We start from the raw sequence: 27,426 nt of genomic DNA on the forward strand, positions 1-27,426 counted from the left end.
CTTAAGTTGTTTTATATTGTTATTTTCTTATTATACTTTTAGATTGAGCATTATACCAGTATATTAGTCTTGTATTCCCATCTTTTGTTGTTAGTGTTACTATCATCAAATTCTATCTGTATATTTATTTTACATACTAAAGACTATTATTTTCTTAAAAAATAATTAATACTTGATTGTTGGGTAAAAATTCATTTAATCTTTGTTACTAAATAGAATAACGCGATATAAAACTGAATAGTTTGAATGTTCTAAAATTAAATTACGATATAGCAAGTCATCTCAAATATGTATATAATATATATATATATATAACTTTGTTTATTTATTTGATATATAATATGATAGTCGTATAAGTTAAAATGTTCAATATATACTTTTTGAATATATATACAAACTATTTAAATAACATTCGGAATACACAGTCGGACTTATCGGACATAAAATTCGGATACTCGACAGATATCTCCTACGCTGTGCGCAAATGGTATAATAACGATAATTACAGCTTAATCGTGATAATAAGAAATATACAGTCGACATTCGGTCGGGAAGGGAGGTGGAAGGAGCTTTCGCTAACGCAGAAAATTCTTTAGTGTCGATTGCATAAAGTTCTTATTTTTTTCACCTGTCTTTCTTTTTTTTAGCGTTTACATTTTCAGCTTTTGACATTTGCCTCCTATTTGTCGTTTTTATGCAATTCCTGTGCATCGAGAATGACAATAGGAAACTTTTAATGGAGATTATGTCGCGCTTCGTAAAACACCCGTTAGACGTAAAAATAATTCCAAGACAACGCAAGTGCTTCATAGATAAAAAAAAGTCTAAAAAATATTCAAAGAATATCTTTGAGGGATTAGAAGATTTCTTTTAGACGCCTTTTTCAGACAGTTTGCGCTGTCTAGGATGTCATTGTCATTTAGGCACTATTTTCCAGTGATAAAAAAAAAAAAAGATTTTTAGTATCGAAAAATTTTCGCATCTAAAATGACTGCTTCGGAAATTTTGTTTGTCCATAAAATATTTTCCGATTATTGCATTCTGTTCGGAATTTGCTTTGCAAACAGCCTCTACATACACACACACTTTGCCATTTTTTATTTCAAATATTCCTACGTTAGTTTCCATACATATTATACAGAAATGCAGTTCTCGCAAAAGTTATCGATGTTTTTCCCCTATATTCCGTTTTAATTAAAACTCCCGTAAGCAATTTCTTTTCTGTTTGGTGCTTATTCTTTAAGTAGCCCGACACAATTCGATTGCGTCGATCCGCGATATAATCGGATAGTATTGTGTTTTCAGTTTCTTGATGTCAACTGATCTATTTTTTTATCGTGCGTTTGGAGAATATCTGTATTCCAAAAACCGAAGAACATCTTGATTATCTCCTGAATAATAAGAGCTCTAACAACATCTTCGATTCCCAATCCCATGTTTAATTGTCTCTTAAAAAAAAATCACACTTTCGAATCGCAACTCTTAGATTCCTCTCCCGATAACTGGCGATGTCAATTGACATGTCTACGATCACCGACGCCGCGAACCTTTCAGATCTGAGGCGCGAAATTTCGAGGCAAGACTATCGCGTTCAGCAGCAACCGCTTTATCATCCGTGCGAGCCGCGGCACACGTCACATGAAAACGTTATCCAAGGCGGGCAAGTTCTTCCGGGTGGGCGTCGAGGTAACGCCGAGCCCCTCGTCCTCGAACGTGACCATTTTTTCGCGGCTTCTCGTGGCGGTGTTGCAGCTGCCGCCGCTGCTGCCGTCCAGCAACCGAGTCTGGCTGGTAGCGACGACGGTCATTCCAGCAGCGACCGGCGGCGTCATCGCCGAGGAGGGCCTGAGCACTGACGCGGGTGGCGGAGGCGGCACCGCCATGTCCGTCACGGCAGCCGCGAGATTGAACTCGCTGACGCTACGCGGCACAAAGTACTCGAAATGCAACGAGCTCTCCTGCTGGCAATGTTGTTGGTGATGGTGCGGCGGTTGCTGATGTTGCTGCTGTTGATGATGATGCTGCGTCGGCGACAAGCAACTTCTTCTTAACGGCTGGCCCCGTTGGAACTGCTGTTGCTGAGCGTTGGCGCCCGAACACGAGACGTTGCTCGTCGTCGTCCTGCTCGCGACGTCCAGCGGCAACGTCTTCTTCCGCGGCAGCGTGTGATGGCCGGGCGACAACTTCATGGCAGTGTTAGACGGATGGACCAGGAGCTTGCCGTCGCCGGGGCTCCTGGCCTGATGCTGTCAGGAGGCAGCCGGCACCATCGACATGGCGATCGCCTCCTCCTCTTGCTCGGACAGTCGCGAGTCGCTGGTGCCGCCTCCGTCGTCGAGATCGGCCTTGAGACCGGAAGCGGGGCCTGCTGCAAAAAAGGAAAGAGACCGTGATGCGTGTCTCACGATGGTCAATCGCCTCGGTTATTTAATTCTTTTCCGATCGTGCTTTCTTGCGGAAATTCTCTCGTTTCTTCGATCGCGTGGATTGACGACGGTAATTACGGTACGTTCAAAATTGTTACGCATCACGCTAATAGTCATGCCCGACCGTGATATGTACATCGAATTAATTAATTGTTACAGGACAAGTTTTTCTTTTCGGATTTAACCGACGCGCGACAACCGACAAAAAGGATGAGCGATTTCTCACGATGCTCTCTTTCTTTTTTGCGGGACATTCACGCTACGGATTCCCCACCGAATGCCTTCATCAGGGATACCTGTACCACCGATAGGTCCGACCATCACGCCCGACGACATGCCGCAGGTTCTACCGAAGACCCTGACCACGCGTACCACCTCCTCCTGGACGAGGTTGAAGCACATGGCGATCAGGCCCATCCCGGCGAGGATGTAGAGCGAGCAGGCGCACAGACTGAGCTCCTCCAGGGTGGCCGAGGCGGCGTTGCGTCCCACCGGCATCAGGTCGCCGAAGCCGATCGTGCCGAGGCTGGTGAAGCAGAAGTAGCCGCCTTCCAGCAGACTCCAACCCTCCAGACGGTTGAACATGACCGCGCCGCCGCATATGTACACCAGCATTATCGCCAGACACAGGCTGATTGGTATCCTGACCGGATTCGTCTCCAGCACGTACGCCGGCGACGAGGTCGACGATAAAGACAACGAGCACGGATGAAAGTGCCGTTTTCCGTTGCCCGTTGTAATATCCTGAAAACGATTTAATACAATAGATATTTAATAATTATAATAAAATTAATATAACAGGCAAAATCAATCCGTTGAAGAGAACGAGATTTATATAATAAAGAATTATGATATATATAATATGAAAAGAGAAAGAGAGAGAGAGAGAGAGTCTTTTTTGGAAATTTTAGACAAAATTTCTCTTGAGAAAGATATCAAATCCTACGTTTCATTAGAGATTGATGTAAACTTTTAGTTCGCTTAGTTAGTTTACTCATTAAAAGCTTATAGTTTGCCTTCGTTGTTCATTTATATGCTAAATCGGCCTATCGAGTTCTTGAAGTTTAAAAGTTTTTGTCGTTTTTTTCGTGGCTTTCTTTTTAGTGAATTACAATTTAGTGAATTTAAATAGCAGTGAGTCTCTTTTTTCAGAATGTTACATTATCTACATGCTTCTGCAAGTTTGCAAATGTTTCATTTCCATGTTTTTATTATTTCTCTCATTTCGCAATTAAGAAGATTAAAATAAATCAATTAAGAAGATTAAAGCAAATCAACGAATCTCATACAATCTATTCCATTTTGAGTGCTAATGTTTTAGGAATATGAATAAATGTATCGCATAGAAAATCTTAAAAAATATATTTTATATAAATGTATATATTGTGTTTTAACATATATTCTGTTTTAAGTTGAATTGTATGATTAAATCAGCCTAGCAAAAATGTGGAAAAAAATACCGTAATAAATTATTATATTATTATGAATTTTTATTGAATTTAAAAAATGGTAAAATATAAAATATATAATTCATATTTTATATTTTACCATTTTTTAAATTCAATAAAAATTCATAATAATATAATAATTTATTACGGTATTTTTTTCCACATTTTTGCTAGGCTGATTTAATCATACAATTCAACTTAAAAAACCTCTCTCTCTTTTTTTTCTCCTGATTTACGATGATTATCCACATTACTTGAAGCGCGGCCGTCGAGCTGGTAGTGGCGTGCAAGAGACCCTCGCTGCCACAATCGAGCAGAATCGCGCTGCCGGCGCCGCGGATACCCAGATCGTCGCAGGAGCTCTCCCTGCTCGCCGAGTAGTAGTTGCCGCCCTTGGTCTCCACGTGATTGTCGTAGCGATACGCCTTGGCCATTATGCCGCCGACCGGCGGCGGCGGCGGGGGTGGCTGTCGCTTCCTGGTGCAGTTGCGCGGCCGCCGACACATGCGTCCGTAAAGACGGCGGAAGCTACGGGCGAGCACGTCGCCCACCGTGCTGAGGTAGACCAGCATCAGCGGGATCCCCGCCAGGGCGTAGACTATGGTGATCAGCCGGCCCCAGACTGTGCGCGGCGCAACGTTACCGTATCCTGAAAATATTTGATCAGAGTTTAACTAGAGATTTACATCTAATACAAATATAAGCGAATTTGTGTGACAAGTCGAGATAATTTTTTTTCTTTGTTCGATTTCCGTAAAAAATAAAGAAATGGTTTAAATTTGGACAAACCTATGGTCGTGATCAGCGTCAGGGAGTACAGCAAGCTACTGCTAAAGGTCCATCGTCGACCATGCAGGCGTCTGTCCGCGTGATGTTCCCGTGATCGCGGTGACAGCGGTGGCACCTGCTCGTACGAGGTATGTCTTAGTCCGCGGGCCAGGTTTTCCTGAAACTCGAGGACCTCTCGGGCTGCTAGGCGGGTCCAGTTCTCCTTGTAAAGAACGTTGAGATCCTCGGTGATGCTCCAGAGCTTCTCGACCGTACGCGCCCTCAATTCCATGGCGGCGGAATCGTTTTCCAGATTCGGCAATACGTAGGAACCACCGTCGGGTTTCGAGGACGCGATCTCGGTGGGTGAATCCTGTGTGTAAAAGCGACATGGAACTGATTATATAATTCAATAACATAATTTTTTGTCTCGAATCTTGAGAAGAGAATGAATATCTTAGCCTTTTTTACTAAATACAATTTTTGCTAAATACAATTCTAATCTCCATAATGTGATATTGAAAAATTTTAAACAAAACAAAGTATGAAGAAAAGGAATTAGCTTAATGTAATTAATCATGCTATAGCAGATGATGGATTGAGAAAAAATTATTTTATCGAATTAAGGATATTGTCAGAAAATTCAGTTGTCTTAAAAATAATTTGCTCTAACAATTAATAAGATTTACGCGATTAAATATCGCCATCTTTTGCAAAAAATTGTAAATTAAACCGAATAATATTTATGTAACCTTATGCCTTATAACATTACATTATATATATTATAACATTTTACAATTGTTTCTTTAAATTTAATGTTTTTTTTAGTTCAACTTTTTCAACATAAATCTGATGACAAACATAAATTGATGAAATATAATCAAATGTAAAAATTGAATGCAAAAATTTACATGTAGAGTTTTTAAAGTTATAAATTGAATATAAATTCGCTATTAAAATTAATGAATACAATGGTGACCATTTAGTATAAGCTCCATGTAAATAAATAATCTCTTTAAGCTTCTTGCGATATAATAAATTTAACATTTTGGATACGAGAATCATTTATTAACTTTAATCTTCACAACGAATCTCTGAAAATTAAAATTAAAATTGAAAATTAAATATTTATTATCAAAAAATAATTATCTCTTTTTTGAATTTTTTTGTATCTTTATTATTCGCAATTCGCGTGATTAACGAATCGAAATACTTGAGAAATGATTGTATCAATTATCTGTTTCAATTCCGGTTAATCAAATTTTTCTTTAAATGACATTAAGCGTTTCGATATCGATTAGCGCTCGTTAAACATGAAAATTTTGCATTTCCGCGTATATAATTATCCTCAATTAATAATTAAACTCTTTTTTTATCTTCTTCAATTGTGTTATAAAATAACCATGTTCTAAAATTTCGCGATTGAATCTATCGAGCAGACAAATTCCGACGGTCGAGATCGATGAATCGCGATCGCGTCTCGATTAAAATCCCGCGGCTCGCGTAAATCATGTCATCCGTATCTTCGGCAATTAGAATCACACCGAGCGATTTAATCAACGGTTGTCGCTCACCGATTTGAAGCCTCCCTCGAGGGCCATGAAGGCAAACGCGCCGAGCAGGGTGTAGCCGAGAACGAGCACGCACACGCCGAGGCTCGCCAACAACCCCGGGGTCTTCGTGGAGGTGGCGGTGCTGCAACTGCAGCAGCAGCAGAGCAGCTCCGCGCCGCGCACCGAGCTGCCGGCGTTATTGTTGTTATTATTATTGCTGCTGCTTCTGCCAGGACAGCATCTCGGCGCCCGCTGATAATAACTGTCGCCGGCGTTCTGCATCGCTGATTAAGATCGCGATTCCCCGTCGCCGTCGTCGCCGTCGCCGTCGCTGCCGCTGCCGCCGCAGCTGCAGATGCAGCGACCGATGACGCCGCCGCAGCTGCAGCCGCAAGCGGTAACGTTCTAACGTCGTCCTACCGTCGTCGCGCCATCCATCCGCTGCGGGGTTGCCCGATCTGCGATTACAACGCATGTTTTTAAATGCATTTATATGTACATCACAATTATGATGGATTATAATTAGATTTAGATCAGATTCGGAGCAGCTACGCTGGCTAATCAATAGCTTCGCTCTGCAAATAATCACCGAGTGTTGTACAGAGTACTTTGGTAGAGATGGGCAATCTCTCGTGGATATGTAGAGCAGGTAAAAATAATCCCGTAAGTTACTATAAATTTTTTCAATCAAATGTGTTCTCAAAAATAGTTATTCTTGACAAAATGAAATAAGAGTACCTTTATTTTAGAAAAAGGTGTGGAGGAAAAAATCTAAAAATATATTTAAAAGTATATCAAACTTACTGTCTTTAAAGTTTTGTAAGTTGGAAGACTTATGAGTGTCAAGCGCTTGATGTGGCATCAAGAAATCTGTCACTTCAAAGACACTTTTATTTAACGGAAAAATAATTATTAAAATCTACAAAATAATAAAAGTTATTTTTAAAAAATACTTGTCAAATTTTAACTTTAAAGAGAAATATTTCGGTTGAAATGCATTGTAAAAAAAGATTTTATAGGAAATGGAGTTATTTTTATCTGTCCACGAGAGATTGTCTACAATGTTCCTGAAACATCTTGTATATTAATATTTCTCACACTTTCGAATAAAGCTATTTTCGTCAGGAGAAAAGAAAGAGGGAGAGAAATAAATTTTAGTTTAATATAAAAATGAAATTACTAAGATACACAATGATATTATTGTTATGTCATCTCCGGATCTCATTTTCGGGATGGGATTCTCGACCTCTATATGATACGGTTGTAATCGAGATAAGGATGCGATTAGATGCATCGGCGATACAATTAGACATACAGAGACAAATAGCTCCTTCCGAGTAATTGGCTCGTTACTCGAAGGGTTAATGGCCTTCCACGAGGGGGAAGCGCTTTTCACGCTCGAGATTTGCGTAATTCTACGCACAATCAACACTCTCGGCTGGCTACACCATCGTCATATAAACATTCATACGGCAGCGGATTTGTTATTTCTAATGCGTCCGTAAACATCGCGGACACTGTTTGTGACGTAAACACGCACATGTATAGGACATTGTATCGTACATAGAATACCTCGGGGAAGTAAATTCTTTTGATTTTAAATATTCTTCCCCGGAAAAGAAGAGAGATGAGCGCCATCTTTTTCCCTCGCAATTCTTCTTAATCTTCGGTACCTCTGTAACTTTAAGTTTGGAGATAAAACTCAACGGAAATTCTACTCATTGTCGACGAAAGTTTGCCCGAGATTAATTAAAGAATATGGTTTCGTCGTCTCTTCATCGGTAGCTCATCGTTCACAAAACGCCGGCTTTTATTCCGTCGATGTGGAAGCCGATGGCGCGCCACCCCGTTCCGTCAGTCAGCCCCCGTTACGTCTGATAAAGCAATCGTCAACGCGACGAGTCGGAGAAGCAGAAATAGCCGATCGACCCTCGACATACTACGTTCCGTTTATGCGCTCGCTCGTTGCTCAGAGAAACGCGTACATCAGATGCACGGTGCATAATAGGCGCATTCTCGCGCGACACAAGTAGAAGAAGACGGAGACGGAGGCATGGGATTCAGTATCCTGGGCCACGATAGGGAGAGAAAGGAGAGGAGAGGGAATAAAGGTCAAGAGAGACGAAGAGAATGCGTACGTAGATTGACGCGAAGAGCTTTCGAGTACGTGTTAGATCTTAGTAAAATCGCATGGAAAGAGGAATTCTCCCTCGAGAGGGAGGAAGAGCCGTTTGCTTTGTCTGAAGAGCGTCTCGTCTTCGCAGTATGAAATCAAGGCGCGAGGGGTGAATTATCTCATACATATATATATATATATATATATATATATATATATATATTAAGAAGCGAAATAAGATATAATTGAATAATTGAAATTTAGCTCGACAAACACCAATTTCTTAAAATCAATATAAAAAGAAGGATACAAAAAGTTGCACCTTGAATTAATCTCTTATTTTATTGCGGGTGTAAAACTAAAAATTATCACATCGCATCTATTTTCAATGCGCGAAAAGAAAGAGAGAGGAAAAGAGAAGACAGGCAATTACAAGAGCGAGATAGAACAAGAGATCTTCTGTCTGAGGGAGAACAGTAGTAGACGCGTCGTACACGTGTATAAATAGAACGTGCGAGGTAAAGAGCGAAGTGTATGGTGTGCGTATGACACCGTTAACAGTGCACATATGTATGTATATACATATGTGTGTGTGTGTGTGGGTGCGTATGCGATGGTTCCACGAGCGAGAAAGAGATCCGCGACCGCCCCAGTTGAGGCATTGTACCGTCGGTTACCGGAGATAAGGCATGAAATTAAATTCGACGGAATGTGGGTCGTCGCGCCACATAGTGTAGTCGGCTCCTTTCGCCATCTCCTCTCCCCCTCTTTCATCCCCCGCACGTACACATGCAAGTCACGTCCTGCCTGAACAACAACGTCGGAGAGAGATACGTCGGTATCCGCCCACGCGGCGGGTACATTAGGTATCGTAAATGCCTTAACAATCGCTAAACACGGGTACTTCTCGTAGCTGCTTGACGTACAAAATGTCTCGGAGACATTTGACGAAGAGTGTCATCGGGTAGATTCCTCGACGGACTTGGAATCCGCTCCATTTTCAAAGTAAACGTGAAACTATTCACGAAAAGAATGACGGATACTAATGATCAATTGATGATTAACATTCGTTCGGATCAAAGGTATAACTGAGGCTCGTCTGAGAGATACGACAAATCGGATAATACTAATGATCGTTAATATATTGTTATTTTAATCGAACAGTCACGGATGATGGATTCTTCTCGAGGATGCCTCCGGCAAATGTCACCCGCGCAACATCTGTTTCCCTCGTCGCTGGCGAGACGGTCCCGTGATTTAGTGAGGTCGTCGAATCGGAAACGCGGCGAATTGTGACACGATGTCGCCTTATTGCGCCAAACGAGGAAGGGATTTCCCTCCCAGAGAGGATTTTTGCCATTTATTATCTTTTTCTCGCGAGTGTACCTGAGAGAATTGTTGCGTTCGGGCTTTTAACATTTTCAGTTCGGAAACATCGCTTAACGCGACGTACGCGAGTGTTCGTGATTGCTGCGAAAACGCCGGAAGCGTGTTAAAAAAAAAAATTCATAGGAACACGTTGTTGCAGATAACTGGATGCTGTATGATGTACATACGCTGTCGGGCCGAAAGCGAATAGCGCTCTCGCACGCAAAATACACGTGTATTCCATACTATGGATGGAATTTAAAATAGATTCCCCCTGTTGATAAAAGCCAGTAGTTTTTCAATTTCCAACGGATAACGAAATCTCATTCTTCGCTAGATCATCAAGTAAATTTTATTTTCCAACAAAATTTTCAGTATCGAGTATACGATAAATTACAGATCGTTGATTAAAATCAAAATGAAATAGCGGATCAGTCACGAATGGAAACATCGCATCCAGGTTAAAACCTTATCGATAATACGCGCAACGGAACGTTTCGACCTTATTTCAGATCATTTTGTAGTATTTTTACATCAAAAGAAACGATGATATTTTTTAAACAACGCCAAGTGACCCGAATATGAAAAATACGCTACAATTGTAGCATCGGGAATCAAGAATACGTTCTCGTATCTTCGAGAGAAAATTTTCTATCGATCGGTGAATCCGAAGATAGAAGAAAGCACGAGGTGATTAGAATTAAGGTCAGGGATTTTGAGATATCCAACCTCGAGATCGCGCCTTTCACGCATATCGTATCGCTCGTTACATCGGGTATCGTCTATTGGGTCTTATTAGCCGATAGGCTTGATAGGTCGTTCGTTTAATTGAAATTCACGGATGAACGGATATCGCATAATCGGGCATGCGTCGCGATCGACCGAGCGTGAAAATGGAGATGCGAGTTTTTTTTTTCGCCCGCGATTCTGCGTGGGATTAACTCGTGCATTAATTAAGGGATTAATTCGGGTTCGTGATCGAGCTACTCTCCCCCGATGGAGCGAACGCTATCCAAAAATGTTCCTTTAATACAGGGAGCGAAATAACACCGGAGAAAATACGGTCGTGTGGACCGGGAGGCTGCCCAATTTCTCTACGAATTAAACCACACAGGGGCGCGTGATCTAATTATCCAAGTGTAAAAATAAAATACTATTCTGGTCCCATTTTTAATTTAATGAAGGAGCTGAGGGAAATCGTCGGCTCAAATTCGCCGCTTAATATTTCCGGCACGCGCTCTTGTTCAAAGTACAAATTACCATTCTTCTCTCCATTTTTATCACATACGAGCTCTAAAGATACAATTGTTAAATCGGGTGAACTTTTATTTTTAATTGGCACGCGCCGTTCGTATCTCTAAATTTAAATGAGATACATGCGCGCGCATGCATCATTTGTGGATCTCGCAAGCTTGAAAATGTAATCGTTCGAATAAAAGCAATTTTTAATATTTCAAATTTGCATGTCAAAATATGAATAGAAGAGAACTGCCTATATATATATTGATTATATATTACGCATAAAGCCTCGGTGACGTTGACGTATAGCGATAAGTCAGCCTCGGACGAGATGAATTAAGGCTGGGATTCAAAGGGTCTGTCAAAAGTCGAGCGTGCCCATGGAATAGATGGAGTAAATAATTTTTCAATATCGATATGTGAGGGGCTTCTCATGTCTTTATTTCCGCTCGACGTCTGCGAGGAGGATGTCGGCCATCGAATTTTTATTCCCTGATCTTTAGAACTGCGATTATTTCACATGATTTGCGAAATAATTATTATTAAAAAATAGAATTAAATAAATAGGTCATTGATGTCACAATTATAAATAGCACTGCAAATTACAATGAAATTTCATTGAAATCAGTTGGCGATAGTGGTTGTTTCAATCAGTATTTCACATAATTAGATATTTTAAAATATATTTTATAATGTTAATATAAGAAAAATATTTAAATATTTATATAAAAAAATATTTATATAAAATGTTTATATAAATATTAAATATTATATGTTATATATATTATAAAAAAATATTATAAATATTATAAATATTATATATTAAATATTTATATAAAAAAATTATTACACCCCATTTAGAAAAATATTTGACATTTTCAGTTTAAGAAAATATGAAAAACATTATCATATTATTGATATTATATTGATTCTGATTCTATCGCGATCAATTCTTTCTAGGAAATTCCATTTTTTTTTAATTTTTATTATTACCAAATGTCTCTCATGTTTGAATTTTATACCGTAAAGATTTAATAATTTTTGTAGTTTTATTTTATATATTTTTAAAGAGATAATATATTTTATATCTCTTGTATCTCTCGCATCTTTTTTAGAAGAATTCGAATCAAGAGCGAGCGTCTTCAGAAGTTTACTTTGATCGCTATAATCTATTCTTTTTACCTTCTCATATATTATTTTACATTTTCTTCCGAGCTTATATGCAATCACAAAGATTTATCTCTCTTGCAAGATTATTTGAATTTCTACGCGTCACGATTCTGCGAGAAGACACGAGCTATTCACTCACGAGAGTCATCGCTTCACGAGAGCTCACAGAGATCTCGGAGATCACCGTCAGATATGAGATACTTGTGATGACAGCTCCCGAAGGAGAGGTATACGTAGTACTACGTATCATACAATTCCGCAGTTACATTGTCGTAGTAATCGATTGGCATGCGAAAGGAATTCCAGGCATTTAATTGGAATTTGTGTGCGGAGAGCTTATAGCATGCGATATATAATCGTTCGCTATAACCGTAGTTAGGGGAACGATAGCGTATCGTGTAATCACGCGGCTTGCTTGTGAGCGTCGTTCGCTAGAGACTCTAGTACCCGATCTGAAGCTCGATTAACCAATCGCTGTGGTTAGCGTAACTGCTATACTACTACTACTACGATAGATGCGGTTATGATCGCGATGAAAAATAATATTAAGTCGCACGCGCTAATGGATTGCAACGGAATTTGCAAGGTAATAAAATTATACAACGCGCCCTCCCCCTCTACTCCTCCTCATATTATTGTATTTTTCAAGCAGCTGCGACGGTACTTCGATAAAATCGGATTCGACATTTTTTTCCAACAAAAATACGATAGAATTTCATTATTTCGCACACATACATGCATATGGCTCCATTAATCTCGCCATCTCTTTTTTACTCCATTTTAAGCTCTAAATTAAAATAAAAATTTATATGAAAAATTTATACGAAATGAGTATATAAAAGAGTTCTATTAAAACTAATTTGAGTTTGTATTCAATTAAAGTCTCGAGGATTAGCCGCAGCATCACGTGCCAGGGACATTTACATGTCGCTATATTATAAAGTTCTATTGTTGAAATTGTGTGTGATGTGCGTGTGAAAATAAAGATAAATTAATACTCGAATAAAAAAGGAAAAAATAAGAAAAATACGCAGTGCAATCTTTTCGAATTCGATATTATTAATTATGAGTTCTTTTCGAAATTCCGCTTCCCCAACATTTTCCACTTCGCGAGTTCGTGATATCGGTGACCCATTAGAAATGGAAGGAGTGCGTTTTGAAAGCACCATTGACAAAACAGTTTCCGAGGGGAGATCCGGCGAGGATCGAGCATCGAGCGGATATCCATCGACGTGACGACTAGGAAGGAATTCCACCTCGTCGTTGGCGGACCACGCTTAATTGGAATTTATGCGCGTAGTGGTACATAAGCCACCCTATAGACAGGCGCGTTGTATACAGGCATGCTAGTTGGTAGGAAACGCGGTAGCACCGCGTAACGAGTTAGCGCAAGCAAGCAAGAGATAGAGATAGAGGGAGAGAGAGAAAGAGAAAGAGAGAGAGAGAGAGAGAAATGCCGGGAGGAGAGGGTGCCTCCTCATGGTTCTCCCTCCTGGTGGTTCGCAATCGATAGTCGAGCAGCAGCCGGAGGCGTCGAGGTCGGTGCGGGGTTCGGTGAACGAGGAGAGAGAGAAAGAGAGGAAGAGAGATGCTGGACTGAACTTCTCTTCAGTAGCCTCCACAGGGACTATCCAGTAGATAGTTGTAGCGAGGAGGATGTGTGAGACTCATTCGGGCTGGTCAGGCTTAACCGCGACTTTTTCACATCTGTCAATTAACCCTCAAATGAAAGGATCCTCCTTTTTATTTCTCTCTCTTTTCGATAAGTATCGATCGTGAAATGTAGATATTTTGTATATAATTGAATTTTCAGCAAAAACATTAACACACATATATACGCGTCAATTATAAGTGAATCGCCCTTTAATATAGATGAAAAACGAATAATTAAAGGTGTCGATAGAAGCGTTAATTGACATTGAACAAAACATACAAGGGACTAATTTTTCCCCATTCAATCGTCAGGCTAGAGACGATCCAACTGAAACGATCGATTGGGAAACGGTAGCCGTTGCATCAAGTGAAGCGGTTAATGATGTAATTAGGGCGAATCGTTATGGCAGAATTGATGGAGAAGGACGACGGATGCGAGTGCCTAATTAGGTGTATATCGATCAGTGTTCTATCAGAATTATTTCGATATCGCGGGGAATTTTTATTACGATTTTACATGATTTTACATGTTCGAATTCGGAATCAATTTTACCGGAATTTAAAATAAAAGAGATAAAATAAAAATATTTCAATATAAATGTACGAAATAAAAATATATACTAGGTATCTCGAAATTTTCGAAACCTAATTCTCGTGATAGATCCTCCGTCAAAATAAATTTAAATTCCCTTTGCTAGGGAAGGGAAAAATTGTTTTTGAGAGAAACTATAATATTATATTACGATTTATTAAAGAATGGGAGACAGGACGATAAATAAGTTTCTGTAAAATGGAACGAAACCCGCGTTTAATCCCCTCATTCATCGGAGTAGGACAGTTAATGTCATAATCTCGTTGATTCCCGCCTCTTCTGAGATTTTTCTTGTCATCGAGATTCTGATTTATCTTGCTGACCCAGCGCCGATTCGCGGTGAATAATAGAGAGCATCGAGCGAGAAATACGCGTGAAGGGGAAAAACGACGATATCAACTCAAATTTTTCCCATCATCTCCCTTTCGGACAGGATTATAGATGAACGCAGATAATTTAAATAAAAAAAGACGAGGTAAACGAAAAAAAGGATTGTGCAAAAATATACCAGAAATGTATCATAATATCGGAAAAAGTAATAAATAACAATAACAGCTTCATAGTGAGTTTAAATATTAATAAACACGTGATGTATATACCTGATGAATTATTATATGGTAATTTGTCATCACGATGTTCTCTAAATTGAGAAGATGGATGTCAGTTCTCTTTTTCCCTTAGAGATGCGAACGGAGGAAGAGGAGAAAGGAAAATGTCAACTAAAATTTCCCTCAAAGTCCCCTTTTCGGACAGGATTAAACGTAAATTTCGTTACGTTGTCCGACTCTCGCGCCAGTTTCGCTTCATCTTTCAGTCGTTATTTCGATCTCTCTCTAATGTGATGCGGTAAGATTCTAACTACGTTTGCGGCCTCTGAGTGCCCGGGCGAATTCGTTTTCCTTTTCCTAACAGGAAGAATTTTCTCTCCCTGTCTGGACAAGGGAGTGACTTGTGCGCGATTTCTTGCTTGTCCGCTACGTCTAACCGCGTATTTTTCCTGATCCTTTAGAAATAGAAAATTCTCGCCGTTATTCTGTCTCACGCAACAATGTCGGACAGTCGTTGGATGATGTAGCGTCAGCAAAATGAGAATAGCGAAGTAATATAATAAGATAATATAATTAAAAAAGAATATTAAAGTATAGCGAGAATTTTTTCCAATTGTACGAATTTTTCCTGAAAACTTGACTTTTTTCTCTCCTGCAGGTCCTTTTTAAATAATCTGCCATACACTGAGAAAAAAATTTTGTAAAAACATTGAAAATTTTGTTGAATTAACTAAATCCGGTGGTCACGGGCTGCCAACAGCATATACAGGCCGAATAATAAGATTACATAATTGTTTAAAATAATGAAAAGTAGTTAATTGAACTAAATATTATTTTAGATCAACTGAAATAGATATAGTGAGAACTAGAAATCTGTTTGGGCGAAGTAAATGAGTTGTTCTTCTGTGTATATGTTTCAATGTTTTGAGCGAATATATAGTCCTTATGAATATATCCATTAAAAACAGAATAATTTTTCGTCAAGTTAGCTAACTACTAAATTTTTATTTTAATGTCATTTCTCAAAAACTTGATCGATTTAATGTTCTCTGTATATAGATACATATATAATGGAATTAAAAAAAAATTAACCGTTTGCTTAATTACATGGAGCTCTGGAGCTCCTTGCAAAAGCTATAGGAGATACGGCTATAATATCGCTCTTTAATCGATAAGCCGTGATTCGTGGGACCTGTGTCGCGGCCTTATATTACTGTCTTAGATGAATGTCACTTTCGGGTTAGGCGTTTTCCTTTTCGCCATCTAGAGGCGAGGCGTGAAGCTCGTGGAAGTATATGAATATTATCGTATTTAATTCAACTAATTTTGGTCTTGAAATGATACAACAATGTCGAGAAAATTCAATACAATAATTGATTCAATTAACTAAATGTATAAATTGTATTTAATTGTTTTGTGATTTCTCTCAAATCATTATTTCGTTACATCAAGTTCAGACTATTAGTTGTAATATATCTTGTATCTAACTGAAGATTTAGTTCATCGTAACATGCGAACAAGATTAATAAAATGGAATATTTGATTGTTTCAAACCATCAAAATTGTTTTTCCAAATTTTTTAGTTTAACAATATGTGCAGTTACTCAGATTTTGATTCAGTTCATTCAACATATCTTTTTAGTTCCAGTAACACATAATGGTGTTCATGCAACTATACCCATTCAACTAATTGATTCAAGTGTCTCAATCACTTATTTTGTTAATTAAAACACATTTTTTGTTATTTAGACAATTTTAGCATTGAATTAACAAAATAGAAGTCAACTAAAGTTATTTATTTAATTCAACAATTCCTTTTTCTCAGTGTATTTGAAAAGTAGAAAGGACAATTAATGAACTACCCCATGATAGTACGTGTGCATTTATTAATTACATTATAACATTAAACTAATTATAATATTATACTAAAGACACATTTCAGACATTTCAAATCCCAGATTTGAGATTTTTTTCTTAGAGAAAAAGCGCAATATAAATTAAAAATCTTGAAAAATTAAATGATATAATTAAATTTAAATTTTGATATTAATAATTAATAAATGCACACGCATTTTCAACTACAGTAGATCGTTAATATAAATTAATTAAGCTTGTATAAAAAATTATTTTAATTTCATACTGCCATATTCATCAAGAATTAAAAGTGTCAACTAATGTACAGCTGATCCTCAGGAAATGACACTCATTGAAAGCGCAGAAGAATAATATCTTCCGAGAGAAGATTGTTAAAACGAAAAGTTACTCATTCGTCGGTGGTTGTATAGAAAAATACGTACCGGGATTCGCGTTCGCTTCTATTAGAGCATCGATGGTTATTTTGGCCGAACAGACACGGCCGCGATACGGAAAAGCTCGGAGCAATCCAAGAGATTGCCAAGATTGAGAAGCGTCGTACCGGGGTTCGCGCTCGCGAGAGCGTAACAGATCTATTATTCGTTCGCGTGCACAAAGGGCGGAGATACTCGAGAGATTCCGCGAGGCCGCACAGTCGCGCCGCGTACTAATTAAGTTTCTATTCTAATTCGCGCACGAAGCGAAAGAGAGAGAGACACCGAAATAGCAGGCAGCGACGACGACGGTGCGATAATAGCAGCGCGTTTGCAACGCGCGTTCCTCACCTTCCTCTATTCGCGCGTCGTGCCCGATATATCCGTGGATGAGTTTCTTTCTCCCCTGAGGTTCCCGTCGTCGAGCGGCGACAAAACACGTCGTCGAAACGTGAGAGCGACGGAAAAATCGCACGGGTCGCGCGACCCGCCCTTGTTTTTGCAATTAATCTGTGCGGGGCCGTGGATTTCAATCGAAAAGTTTACTTAACCGACTCGGCTTGTGCGCAGAATTAATGGGATCATCGCTCGTGACGTTCACTAGAGAGAGAGAGAGAGAGAGAAGGAGAGGGAGAAGGAGAGAAGAGGAAAGAGAGAGAGAGAGGGGGCATTTCACACGTTTGATGAAGTTAATTAAAACGCGTATATATCGACCCTACGCGATGCATCATATTCCGTCGAACAAGGCCGTTGTTTGTACCCTCGACAGCCCCGTAACTAACGGGGTACCGATCGCGTACGGCAGGGGAGAGGATAGGGAGAGAGAGAGAATAAAATTTACGCAGTGCGTGGGCGCGCGATCGAACGAACGCGGTCCAGGATCGATTTATTTTCGCGCTCCCTCGAACACGACTTTTGCTTCTCCACGGAACCCCCATGATCCAGACCGGCTTTATCTCAAGTTGATCGCTTCACGTGCGCTTTGACAATATTACGCGCGTGCGAGAAGAATGAAAGAAAAGAATGCGGATTAGAGTGATTGCGAGCGCTCTTTCGAGATACGAGAATTTTTTGGCATTGCCTTTCCCATATCATAAATATCCGAAACTCATCAATTTATTTTCGAGATTAAATTATACGTCTCTGTTTCAGTTAACGACATATAATCCTCGATCATCGGATTTCCCGTAAATAAAATCTTTTGCTCGTCTTTGTTATTTTGTTTTCGTTTATAAAAACGAAAGAAAATCTTCGTCGAATTTTCAAAATAGGATTTATTTGGATCGTAATTTCCCTCTTGGAAAAAATATTTTTTGCGAGGTGCTGACTAATTTACGTGCGTAAGTGGAGTTTCGATGTTTGTAGCATCTCATTACTGCCTGTGAGCTTCCGTCGTTTGAAGTTTCCGTACCGCGTAAGAATCGAGAGGGCACATTCAATTAGAGCTTATCGGTCGTCGAGTGGAATTTTTATCGCCTTTGATCGCCCCTTTATTCGCCCGTCGAGTTCTGCCCTCCGGCTCTTTCGCCCTTATCTTACCTCTCGTGCCTCATTTGCGAACGGAAGTAGGGTGGCCTCGGAGGGCGCACCCCCGGAGGATAGAAAGGGTACTCTTGACTGCTCCTTGGATCTTTCATCTTTCCCTTTTAAACCTCTCCCGTTTTCAGTTGCCTTGACCTTATACAGGGTGTCCTAGACCACCCGTACACCCCTTTTCTTTCAAAAACTAAGCATTTTAGAGAAAAACGTTTTCGACAAAAATTGTATGGTTTTGAGGGGAACATAAGATGGTGTCATTGGTTTGACCTTGGATGGCATCGTTAAGGTGAGGTCAAGGACACCTTTAATTTCTTAAATGGAACCTATTTTTTTATTGCATATTCTTATAGCTTATGTCGAGAACTTTCCAAAACACTATAATAAAGTATTTTTTCATCAAGTACTTTTCAAGTTATAAGGCTTGAAATAATTTCTTAATTTTACATAAACCATAAAATATCTACAAGTAAAATATCTACAGTACAATATTCATTTTTCGATTATCTTACCTTAATACTTTTATGTACAAAATAATGAGAGGAGTCGATTGGTGTAAAGAAACGTATATACGGGTGGTCTAGGACACCCTGTATATACGACCAAAAAAAAGCACAAGTTTACAAAAATAGCTCGTATTTTGTCAAGTAGATTTCGAGCATTTTTCTTAAATAAAGAAGGAATTATGCAAAGTGTTTCTTAATAAGTGCGAAAAATTTTAGGAGATGATTCTTTGTCGAAAATTAAGGGGGGTTTTTCATATAAACATTAAAAAGTTTTAATAAAAAATTGAATAGGGGTTGCTAGTTTCATCCCCTTATAACAATACGGGAGGCTGAAAAAAAAATTAATAAATAACCTTTTTACTAGTAGAAAATATCCACCTAATTTCATTTCTTTAACTTGTTCCAAATTTGAGAAAAAAATAAAAACCTAATTTTTACCCCCATTTTTGGAGGAGTGTAACTCCACAGGGAGGGATGTAGGAGTATATGTTTATATGAAAACCCCCTTAATTTTCGACAAAGAATCATCTAAAATTTTTCGCACTTATTAAGAAACACCCTGTACATCTCGTATACATAAATGGTCTTCAATTTGCCCGCTATCCAGCACTGATTCTTTACACTGTATTTTTATTTTATTTATTTGTTCATTCGTGTGGCAATCAATTTTCTAAGAGGCACATAAGATAGAGATTTGATTTTGAGACTCGCAAACAAGGAAAGTTGGCTCTTACATAAAGTCATGCATCACTCTATTATGTAATTATCATTCTATTGGTGTCGAGAATGTATTTTATCTTTATCTTATTTATTTTTGTCAATCGTTGTTCGCTAATAATAACGAAATATTTGTCGAAATATTTCGAAAGATTTCTCCCCTTTGTTTCGCAAAGTTTCGCACAAGTTTCTCATCCTCGAGCGATATAATTCATAAGACTTGCTCGTGTATTTGATTAGTTTAAGATTCCTTATTCTATAAATTCGTAATTATTATTACGTTTATATTGGATAACAAAATAAGTACATGTATATTATATATATCTCTCTCTTTCTCTCTCTTGTTCTCGCAAGCCGAGCTTGCGTAATCCTTTTTTTCACAAATTCTCGTAATATGCAGTCTGGGTGCAGCGAGTGAATGAGAGGATTAGCGGATTGTAATTTTCCCTGCGCTCGCTCGCGAGATAATATCACATTCTATTCACGTGGAATATTAAAATCTCAATTATTCAAAGTAATATAGGGCCCATTTAGATAGGTAATCAATACCACATTCGTTATGCGGACGAATAAGCAACGAAATACGTACTCTCTCGATGGATAAATGCGTTCAAGCATCTCCGAGGTGCTGCACATTGTGCTATTTGAAGTTACTTTTCCCGGCTTCGCTTGCTTTATCGGCTTATCCGGCAGCTCTTTCCGGTCGAACGCGTTTCATGTGAGAAACGGCATCGCGCCCGAGTGTGGTCGGGACGTTAAAGAAAAGTGAAAAGCGTTCAAGTATTGTAGGGTAGCATAAATTTTTAGAAGCCTTCCCCTCTTTTTATCCGCTTATACTTCATTATTCGCGATCGTTAATTGACGATATAATAATTATTATTATTCCCTTTCACCTTGATTGTGAAAAGAGCACGAAACATTACACCAAGATCATAAATTAGGGGCGAGACACGAGGAACGTCGCTAATAACGATCTCATAGAGAAGAAGCGGAAAGGGCTACGCGTGTAAGTTATCCCCTAATCCTGCTCCTCCTTCCGGATGGACGAGGAATAAAGGAACCATGAGAGGATGGGGCCAGTCATCTCGTCTACACGAAGGGAAGATCTCCTTCGGAATTAGGGGCTCTCCTCCAAAAGATATCGACTCTTCCCCAGCGGAGAGACGCCATTCCTAAACCTTCCAAGAAAAAAATCCTCGCCTCGCGCACATATCCTGTGTGGAAAATTAAAACTGTCCCCGTTACGGAAATACGGGGTGATGATATCGCGTTACGGTCGAGGAACGGTAATTCGTTTTTATTCTCCCGCAATTTTCCGGATCCGCTCGGCAGGAAGTATCGTTGTATCTGGGACCGGAAGAGCGCTCGAGAGAGACTCGCGGAAAATTAAAGGGCGCCCACGCCGTCAAACTTGGAAGAGAGAACTCGTAGAAAATAGAAAATGGAGAGGATAGAAAATACCGTTATACCGCACGGTATTCTTTTTCTCCATTACTAGTAAAATTCAATACATTTCGATACATTTCCGAGCAATTTTCTCCATAATATTTTTCCCATCGAAGATAATATCTGATTAAAAAAATAATTGATCCTTTCGTATTGGTTTTTTTTTCATTAGAAAAAATAATATAACATAATAAGCTCTTCTATATTTTTTATTTTCCATGAAAAACTAAAAAAAACACCTGAAAATTTTCTATTGCGCGAATGGAACCAATCGCGTTAAAAGACTTCTTATGTGGTTTCTCGGTATAAAGTCCGCTCAAGAAGAAAACGAGGCAGGTAAGAACAAAGGAGGGAAGTAACCAAGAGGCAGGGTATAAAAAGTAGGGTTTTGCAAGGGAATACCCGTAGGATATTCTGTACAGCAAAGTGACAACTATACGCGCTTCAACATTATGAATTATCCAGCCGGCAGCAACGCCTACGCTTTTACCTCGGATTTCATGGGCGCGAGTCGATAAGCGCGTTACATTACTGCGCGATGCAAACGTTTCCTCTAAACTATATTTTCGAAGCACATTATTCAAGCAAGAGAAAAAATATACACATATAAAAAGTTATTATATATTTTCTAAAAAAGCATATTAATGTTTTAAAATCGTTTTAGTATTTTAAATTAAAATCGTTTTAATATTTAATTAAATAAATTAAATAAAAAGTGAATAGTATTTTAAAATTAAAAAATTTAAATTTTAATAATATCCTAATATGAAATAATATTTAAAATTATTATATTTAATCGCATATTTGTAATTTAATAATATTGCAAAAAAATTCTAATTTAAGAATTGTATTCATTTTTACATGTAAAAATATGAAGAAGAGAGAGATGGAAATGTAAACGAGGGTATTAGAAGAGATAGAGTTAAAATGGAAAATTTATGTATATGTAATGAGAGCAAGAGAATCGTGCGAAAGGGTCAAATTTACTTCCGACTTTTAAAGAGGGAGACATTCGTGAAAAGTCGTTCGAAAGGAGAAAACACGCTGATTTATTCACTCATCGATCGACGAGGGTATAATTCACCGGGCGTTTAAAAGCGAAACCTATTTGGGAAAACAGACAGAAACAAATTCGCGCTTTAAAACGACGAGCGGAGATTGCTCGCGTTGAAATTCGAAACACTTTTTGCGAAACGCGATTTTTCTCACCCCGTTCACGTTCTCTACATTTGATAAATGTATCCATCGTTTGCCTTTTCGATGAAACGTTAAAAATTTAATGATCTTCTTCGTAAAACTCTTCCGTCGCAATCCCCGAGATGAACGTTGAATGTTGCAATGAAAAAGAGTTTCTCGGACGTCTCTCGCCTTCTCGAGACCGGTAAGACAAACGCCTCAAATTCGATCTTGCTCGTAATTGAATCGCGACTTTACTTTCGAGGAACGCGATATTTCTGGCGCGAGGGAGAAGGACGAGGAAACATAAACGGATGCAAATTTCGTCGAGATCAACCGGCGCGCGCGACTTTTCTCGACGCGAGGTAAGTATAATCCGCGAGCAGATAATCAGATCATTTTTCTAATCCGCGGAAGCGCCGCATATCGCGCGTTCATTATCGGCGATGCTTCTATTCGGAGAGCGAGGATTAATCTCGCTTCCCTCGTATTGGAACGAGATAATCTCGTGCGAGAATCTTTAATCATAGCGGATATGTTATACTATTGGAATTGTCTATTATTAACGAACGCATAAACGCACAATATTTTACGCGGAGATTTACTGCGAAAAATTGTCGGGGACGCTATCTCCATATAAATTGGAAAAAATATTTGGTAACGATTACCAACGTTAAATTATTGATTTCAAATTGAATATTTGATAACTATTGCCATATTTGATAATGGTTAGATTAAATATTAAATTGATTATATTCGATAAATAAATTTTGTCTATAATTGAGTCAACTAAATAGAGACAATTATTAAATATTTAATAGCCTTCTTCAAATATTTGATGACTCTAATCAAATATTTGATAAGTATTACTGAATCATTCAATTCAGCTTTATCAGATATTAGATAATTATAAATTTATAAATTAGTTTAATTCAACCAAAGAAATATATATTATCATCGAATTTTTTCTCAATAAAGTAATTTAATTCAGTTTTATATAAATCTGAGAAAAATTAATATCCAAATATGATATAAATATAAGAATTAATATTTCATAAATAATTAAAAAGAAAATATTACTCAAATCCAGAATTAATTGTTTTAAAAAACATGATTTGATAAATAATTACTAAAAATATCTGATAATACTTATTAAATATCTCATTCTTTGCTATCAAAATTTAATAACATATTTCTGTTTTTAACATTTATAAAACAGAAATAACTAGTTTAATGAAAAGTCAAACATAGTAATAAAAGAACGCGAGCAATATTATAAATAATTTAATATATTTCTATAAATGTTTCGATCAATTTTTCGATCATTATTTTATTTTTAAACACATTATGCTAAAGAATTAGTCAAAAAATTGATCAAAGCATCCATGAAAATACATTGAAGGAAATTATTTATAATATTGATCGCGCCCTTATTACTGCACCTGGGTCTTATTATATGACCTAGTTATTTCTTTTGTATTTCATATAATTATATTAGAGCTTTATCGTTTCATTATTGTGTTTTAAAATTTAATTGTATTAATAAATACCATAAATCTGTGGTTAAATCAATTTTTATTTATTTTATTTTTATTTAAATATTAGTAACTATTATCGAATCCTTTTTTTTCCTTTCAGGATTGATCGGTTGTATAAATTATATAAATTTGGTTTCATTTCCATGAAATTCTTCAAATTTTAAGAATGTTACATTCGTCAGTGAGTCTTCCTGACAAACTTTTGATTTAATGACAGCGAGAATATGTTGCTTTTAAGCTGGAAGCTTGTAAAAGGAAAAAAAAATTTCGCTCGACACGTTTCTTGCACTGTTTTCTCGCGTTCTAATATCCGTCACACTTGTTCTTTATGTCAGCGTCACGTTTTTCCTTTTCTTTTCCCACATGTGTAAATTATTAACACGATTATTAGCTAGTCTATGACTCTACAAGAATGAAAGATTAGAACGAAAGCACTGTCGAGTCCGATACTAATTGCAGCGCTAAATATCTTTCTCAAGAAAAAAAATTTTTTAGCCATTCGTCGATTATTATGCAGAAATCTTGATATATACGATTTTTCACTAAAATTTCTTTAAAGCTTAAATTTTTTAAATTTCAATTTTAAAATCACTTAAATTTCTTTAAGGATCTATATTTGAATGCGAGCTACTGTTACTTTTATTACATCTCTTAAACTTGATTTTTCAGAGTCTTAAATCTTTAATCGCGCGTCAGTAGTGCAAAAGCGCGATTTGAGGCGGGATTATTGTAAAAAAAAAGAATCGGGATACGCGCCGCGCTTACGACGATCTCTTTTCCCGAGCAAATCCGATGATATCGTAAACCGCTTGGAACGAAACAACGGAATATGCTTTGAGGGGCTGCGAGCGACAGAGGTAGACGAGGCGAGGGGGGCGATAAAAATACAAGTCGGATAGCGGAGTTCGATTCGCATGTGCTGATCGAAAAACTTGGCCGTCAATCCGCAACTTACCACTCACCTCGTCCCCCTCCTTCGTCACTTTTCTCGTGTTTTACCTCTCGCTTCCGACAGTCCTCAAGTTCCCATGGTCGTTTCGCGGGACGTATCCCGCCGTCGAAGATGAGAGAAACTGTTGTTCCGCAGCTCCAAAAAATCGAACTATTCGCATTCGAATCCGTTGGAAAATTATTTAGAAATTTTAAAGAGAAATGTTTTAGACAAAAGTCACAGAACATGATGTGCTTTATTTTGTGTTCGCTTTTGATCACTTGGTGAAAATCATCTTAAATATTTTGAATAGGAACCTCCATTTTTTATCGCAGATTTTTGTAGCTGATATGGAGACTTCAAAATGATATAATTGAACCTTTTTTTATCGGAACTTTCCGAATCATCGAATATAATACTGTTATAGTGCTAGAATTTTTACAAAATTCAATTTTCGAAATGTATTAAAACATTCCAATTTTTTCCCCATCCTACATTATATTGTGCATGCGAGGCAGAAAGAGATCGGCATCGGATATTATGTATGGGCTCTTCGATTTCCTCTCGATCTCGCCTGAGTCTACATAATCGGATGATATCGCTTATCATTACTAATAACGTCTTGTTACGCAGTCGAAACGTACCATCACACTTCCGATAGTGTTTCGGATCGCTCGTAATTGTCCAACTATGTCGATCGACTCGTATCACTTACGGATCCGTCTGACCGTACAATCAACTCGCATCACTTATCTCGATCCGCGATCAGGGTAAAGGGTGGACTTGCAGGATCGATCGCGACTTAAGATAGAGCACGCTTCGCGGAGGAGGATAGGTCGTGAATCCGCTCGGTTCTTCTTTTATTATTTATCCGTCCTCCATCAGTCTCGAGGAGTGCGGAAAATTACCGTCGCGGCCCCGTCGATTTATTTAATGGCCCGCATCCGTTTCGCCGCATAAGCGGATCGTCAGACCCGGGGAGATCCCCGAAGCGTGCCGAATCATTTCCGTTCTCTGTCCTTGAGAGGCTGTCCGTTATGAAAAATGAACGCTCGATCGGCGAATACAAGGCGGGGAAAGGACGATTAATTTGAAGCAGACGGGAATTGAATGAACCGTGCGAATGATTCGAATCGCGTACATGATTTTTCGATTACGAGACCCTCTGCGCGTTTATGACGAGGGGGAAAGACGGAAGCTCGGAGAAACATCGCTCGAAAATCATCGCGATCATTCGACGGACTCTGATATCCTCTCTTGCGCAAATCTACGATTGACCTGTCAAAGATTTCGCCAATTAATCGCATCGCATTACTCACTCTTTTCCAAGCCAATGTCCATCTTGTCCCGTCCCTCGGGAATCGCCAGCAACATTTATCTCGGATGTATAGGGGAGGTTCACGCTGGAGTAATCTTAAGTCGTTATCAAATTGTCGCGATAAATTCGCCAGGCGACGGCTCTGGGAAGCGTAAGCGCGACACGCCGCAAGTCCTTCATCGTGTCCTCGATCCGAGGGAATCTCCGTTGATCGCTACACCAAATCAGATCGTTCCAGACGTCGTTCGCCGGGGGGAGGCGGGAGGGGGGCTCTATCGAACTGCAACTCTATGGACGACGAGCGTCCTCGTCGCTCGCGAATCCTTCCTCCAGTCCGGAATTCACCGTTAGCGGCAGCCAAAGTCCAGCGAACATTTCGCGAAATTGTTGACCCCAGTCACGTTCGAAACAACCTCGTGTTGGCACTCGAGACGGACTCCAACTCCGATAGCTGGCGCGAATATCGAGCTGACGGTGGAGCTGATAGAGACGCTCGATTCGCTCGGCAATGACGGAAAACGTCGACGAGATCCTCCTCTCCTGGAGGAGAGATCGCGGTCGGAGAAAGAGAGAGAGAGAGACGGTCGGAGCGGGAACGCGGAGCAACGGCAGCGGGTTCGCGAGAAATGCACCTCGCCGGCTTATACGTACGGACGCACCCCCGTGGTCGGCGACAGGGCGCAGGATCGTGCCGGGGGTGACTGCGACGCCTGCGCAGTCGAGGAACCGCATGCGGGAATGCGTACCCGACCTGGTCTTTCCCTTCTCCTCTCGTCCCTCTCTCTCCCCCTCTCCCCCTCTTTCTCTTCTTGCTCTCCTATAAATGTTTTTTTCGCTTTTATTACGCGCGCACGGATGCACTTTTTATTCCCGTTCGATTACATTAATGACGACGAGAATTCGCATTGGCTCCGAGGAAGCTCGGATTCGCGGTTGCGGTTTTTCCCAGGTCGCCGATAAATGTCTTCCTTTCTCTCGGTGCGCTCTCCTTAACTTTATCTCTCATTTTCCGTCTTTCGTTCGCGTATCTTACTCTCCTCGCGAATCTCCTCTCGTCGCGTGACTCGAGGTGACGACGCTTTAAGTACG

The 27,426-nt window shown here is 39.1% G+C and overlaps 2 protein-coding genes across 5 annotated transcripts; both read right to left on the bottom strand.

The window, feature by feature from the left end:
* Positions 1–306: 306 nt before the first annotated feature.
* LOC145972668 (uncharacterized) lies at positions 307–2,189 on the bottom strand. Its single transcript, XM_083101443.1, has one exon. The coding sequence runs from the start codon at positions 2,187–2,189 to the stop codon at positions 1,635–1,637; it is 555 nt and encodes a 184-aa protein (XP_082957569.1). The 3' UTR covers positions 307–1,634.
* LOC145972667 (TWiK family of potassium channels protein 18) lies at positions 2,186–27,110 on the bottom strand. 4 transcript variants are annotated; one of them, XM_083101442.1, is made up of 6 exons: positions 26,339–27,110; positions 6,217–6,653; positions 4,664–5,015; positions 4,129–4,523; positions 2,799–3,170; positions 2,186–2,365 (listed from the first exon to the last, which is right to left on the bottom strand). In XM_083101442.1, exons 2-6 carry the CDS (start codon positions 6,475–6,477, stop codon positions 2,186–2,188), a joined length of 1,560 nt encoding a protein of 519 aa, XP_082957568.1. In that variant the 5' UTR covers positions 6,478–6,653; positions 26,339–27,110. The 4 variants fall into 4 exon arrangements, with proteins under 4 accessions (XP_082957568.1, XP_082957567.1, XP_082957565.1 ...); XM_083101441.1 differs by having other exon boundaries at positions 2,186–2,368; positions 26,339–27,109; XM_083101439.1 differs by having other exon boundaries at positions 2,230–2,368; positions 2,723–3,170; positions 26,339–27,109.
* Positions 27,111–27,426: the final 316 nt, after the last annotated feature.

This window comes from Camponotus vicinus, unplaced genomic scaffold (assembly GCF_025532165.1).
Source record: "Camponotus vicinus isolate PSW18456_S1 unplaced genomic scaffold, iyCamVici1.0 SCAF_6, whole genome shotgun sequence".
Classification (NCBI taxonomy): Eukaryota; Metazoa; Arthropoda; class Insecta; order Hymenoptera; family Formicidae; genus Camponotus; species Camponotus vicinus.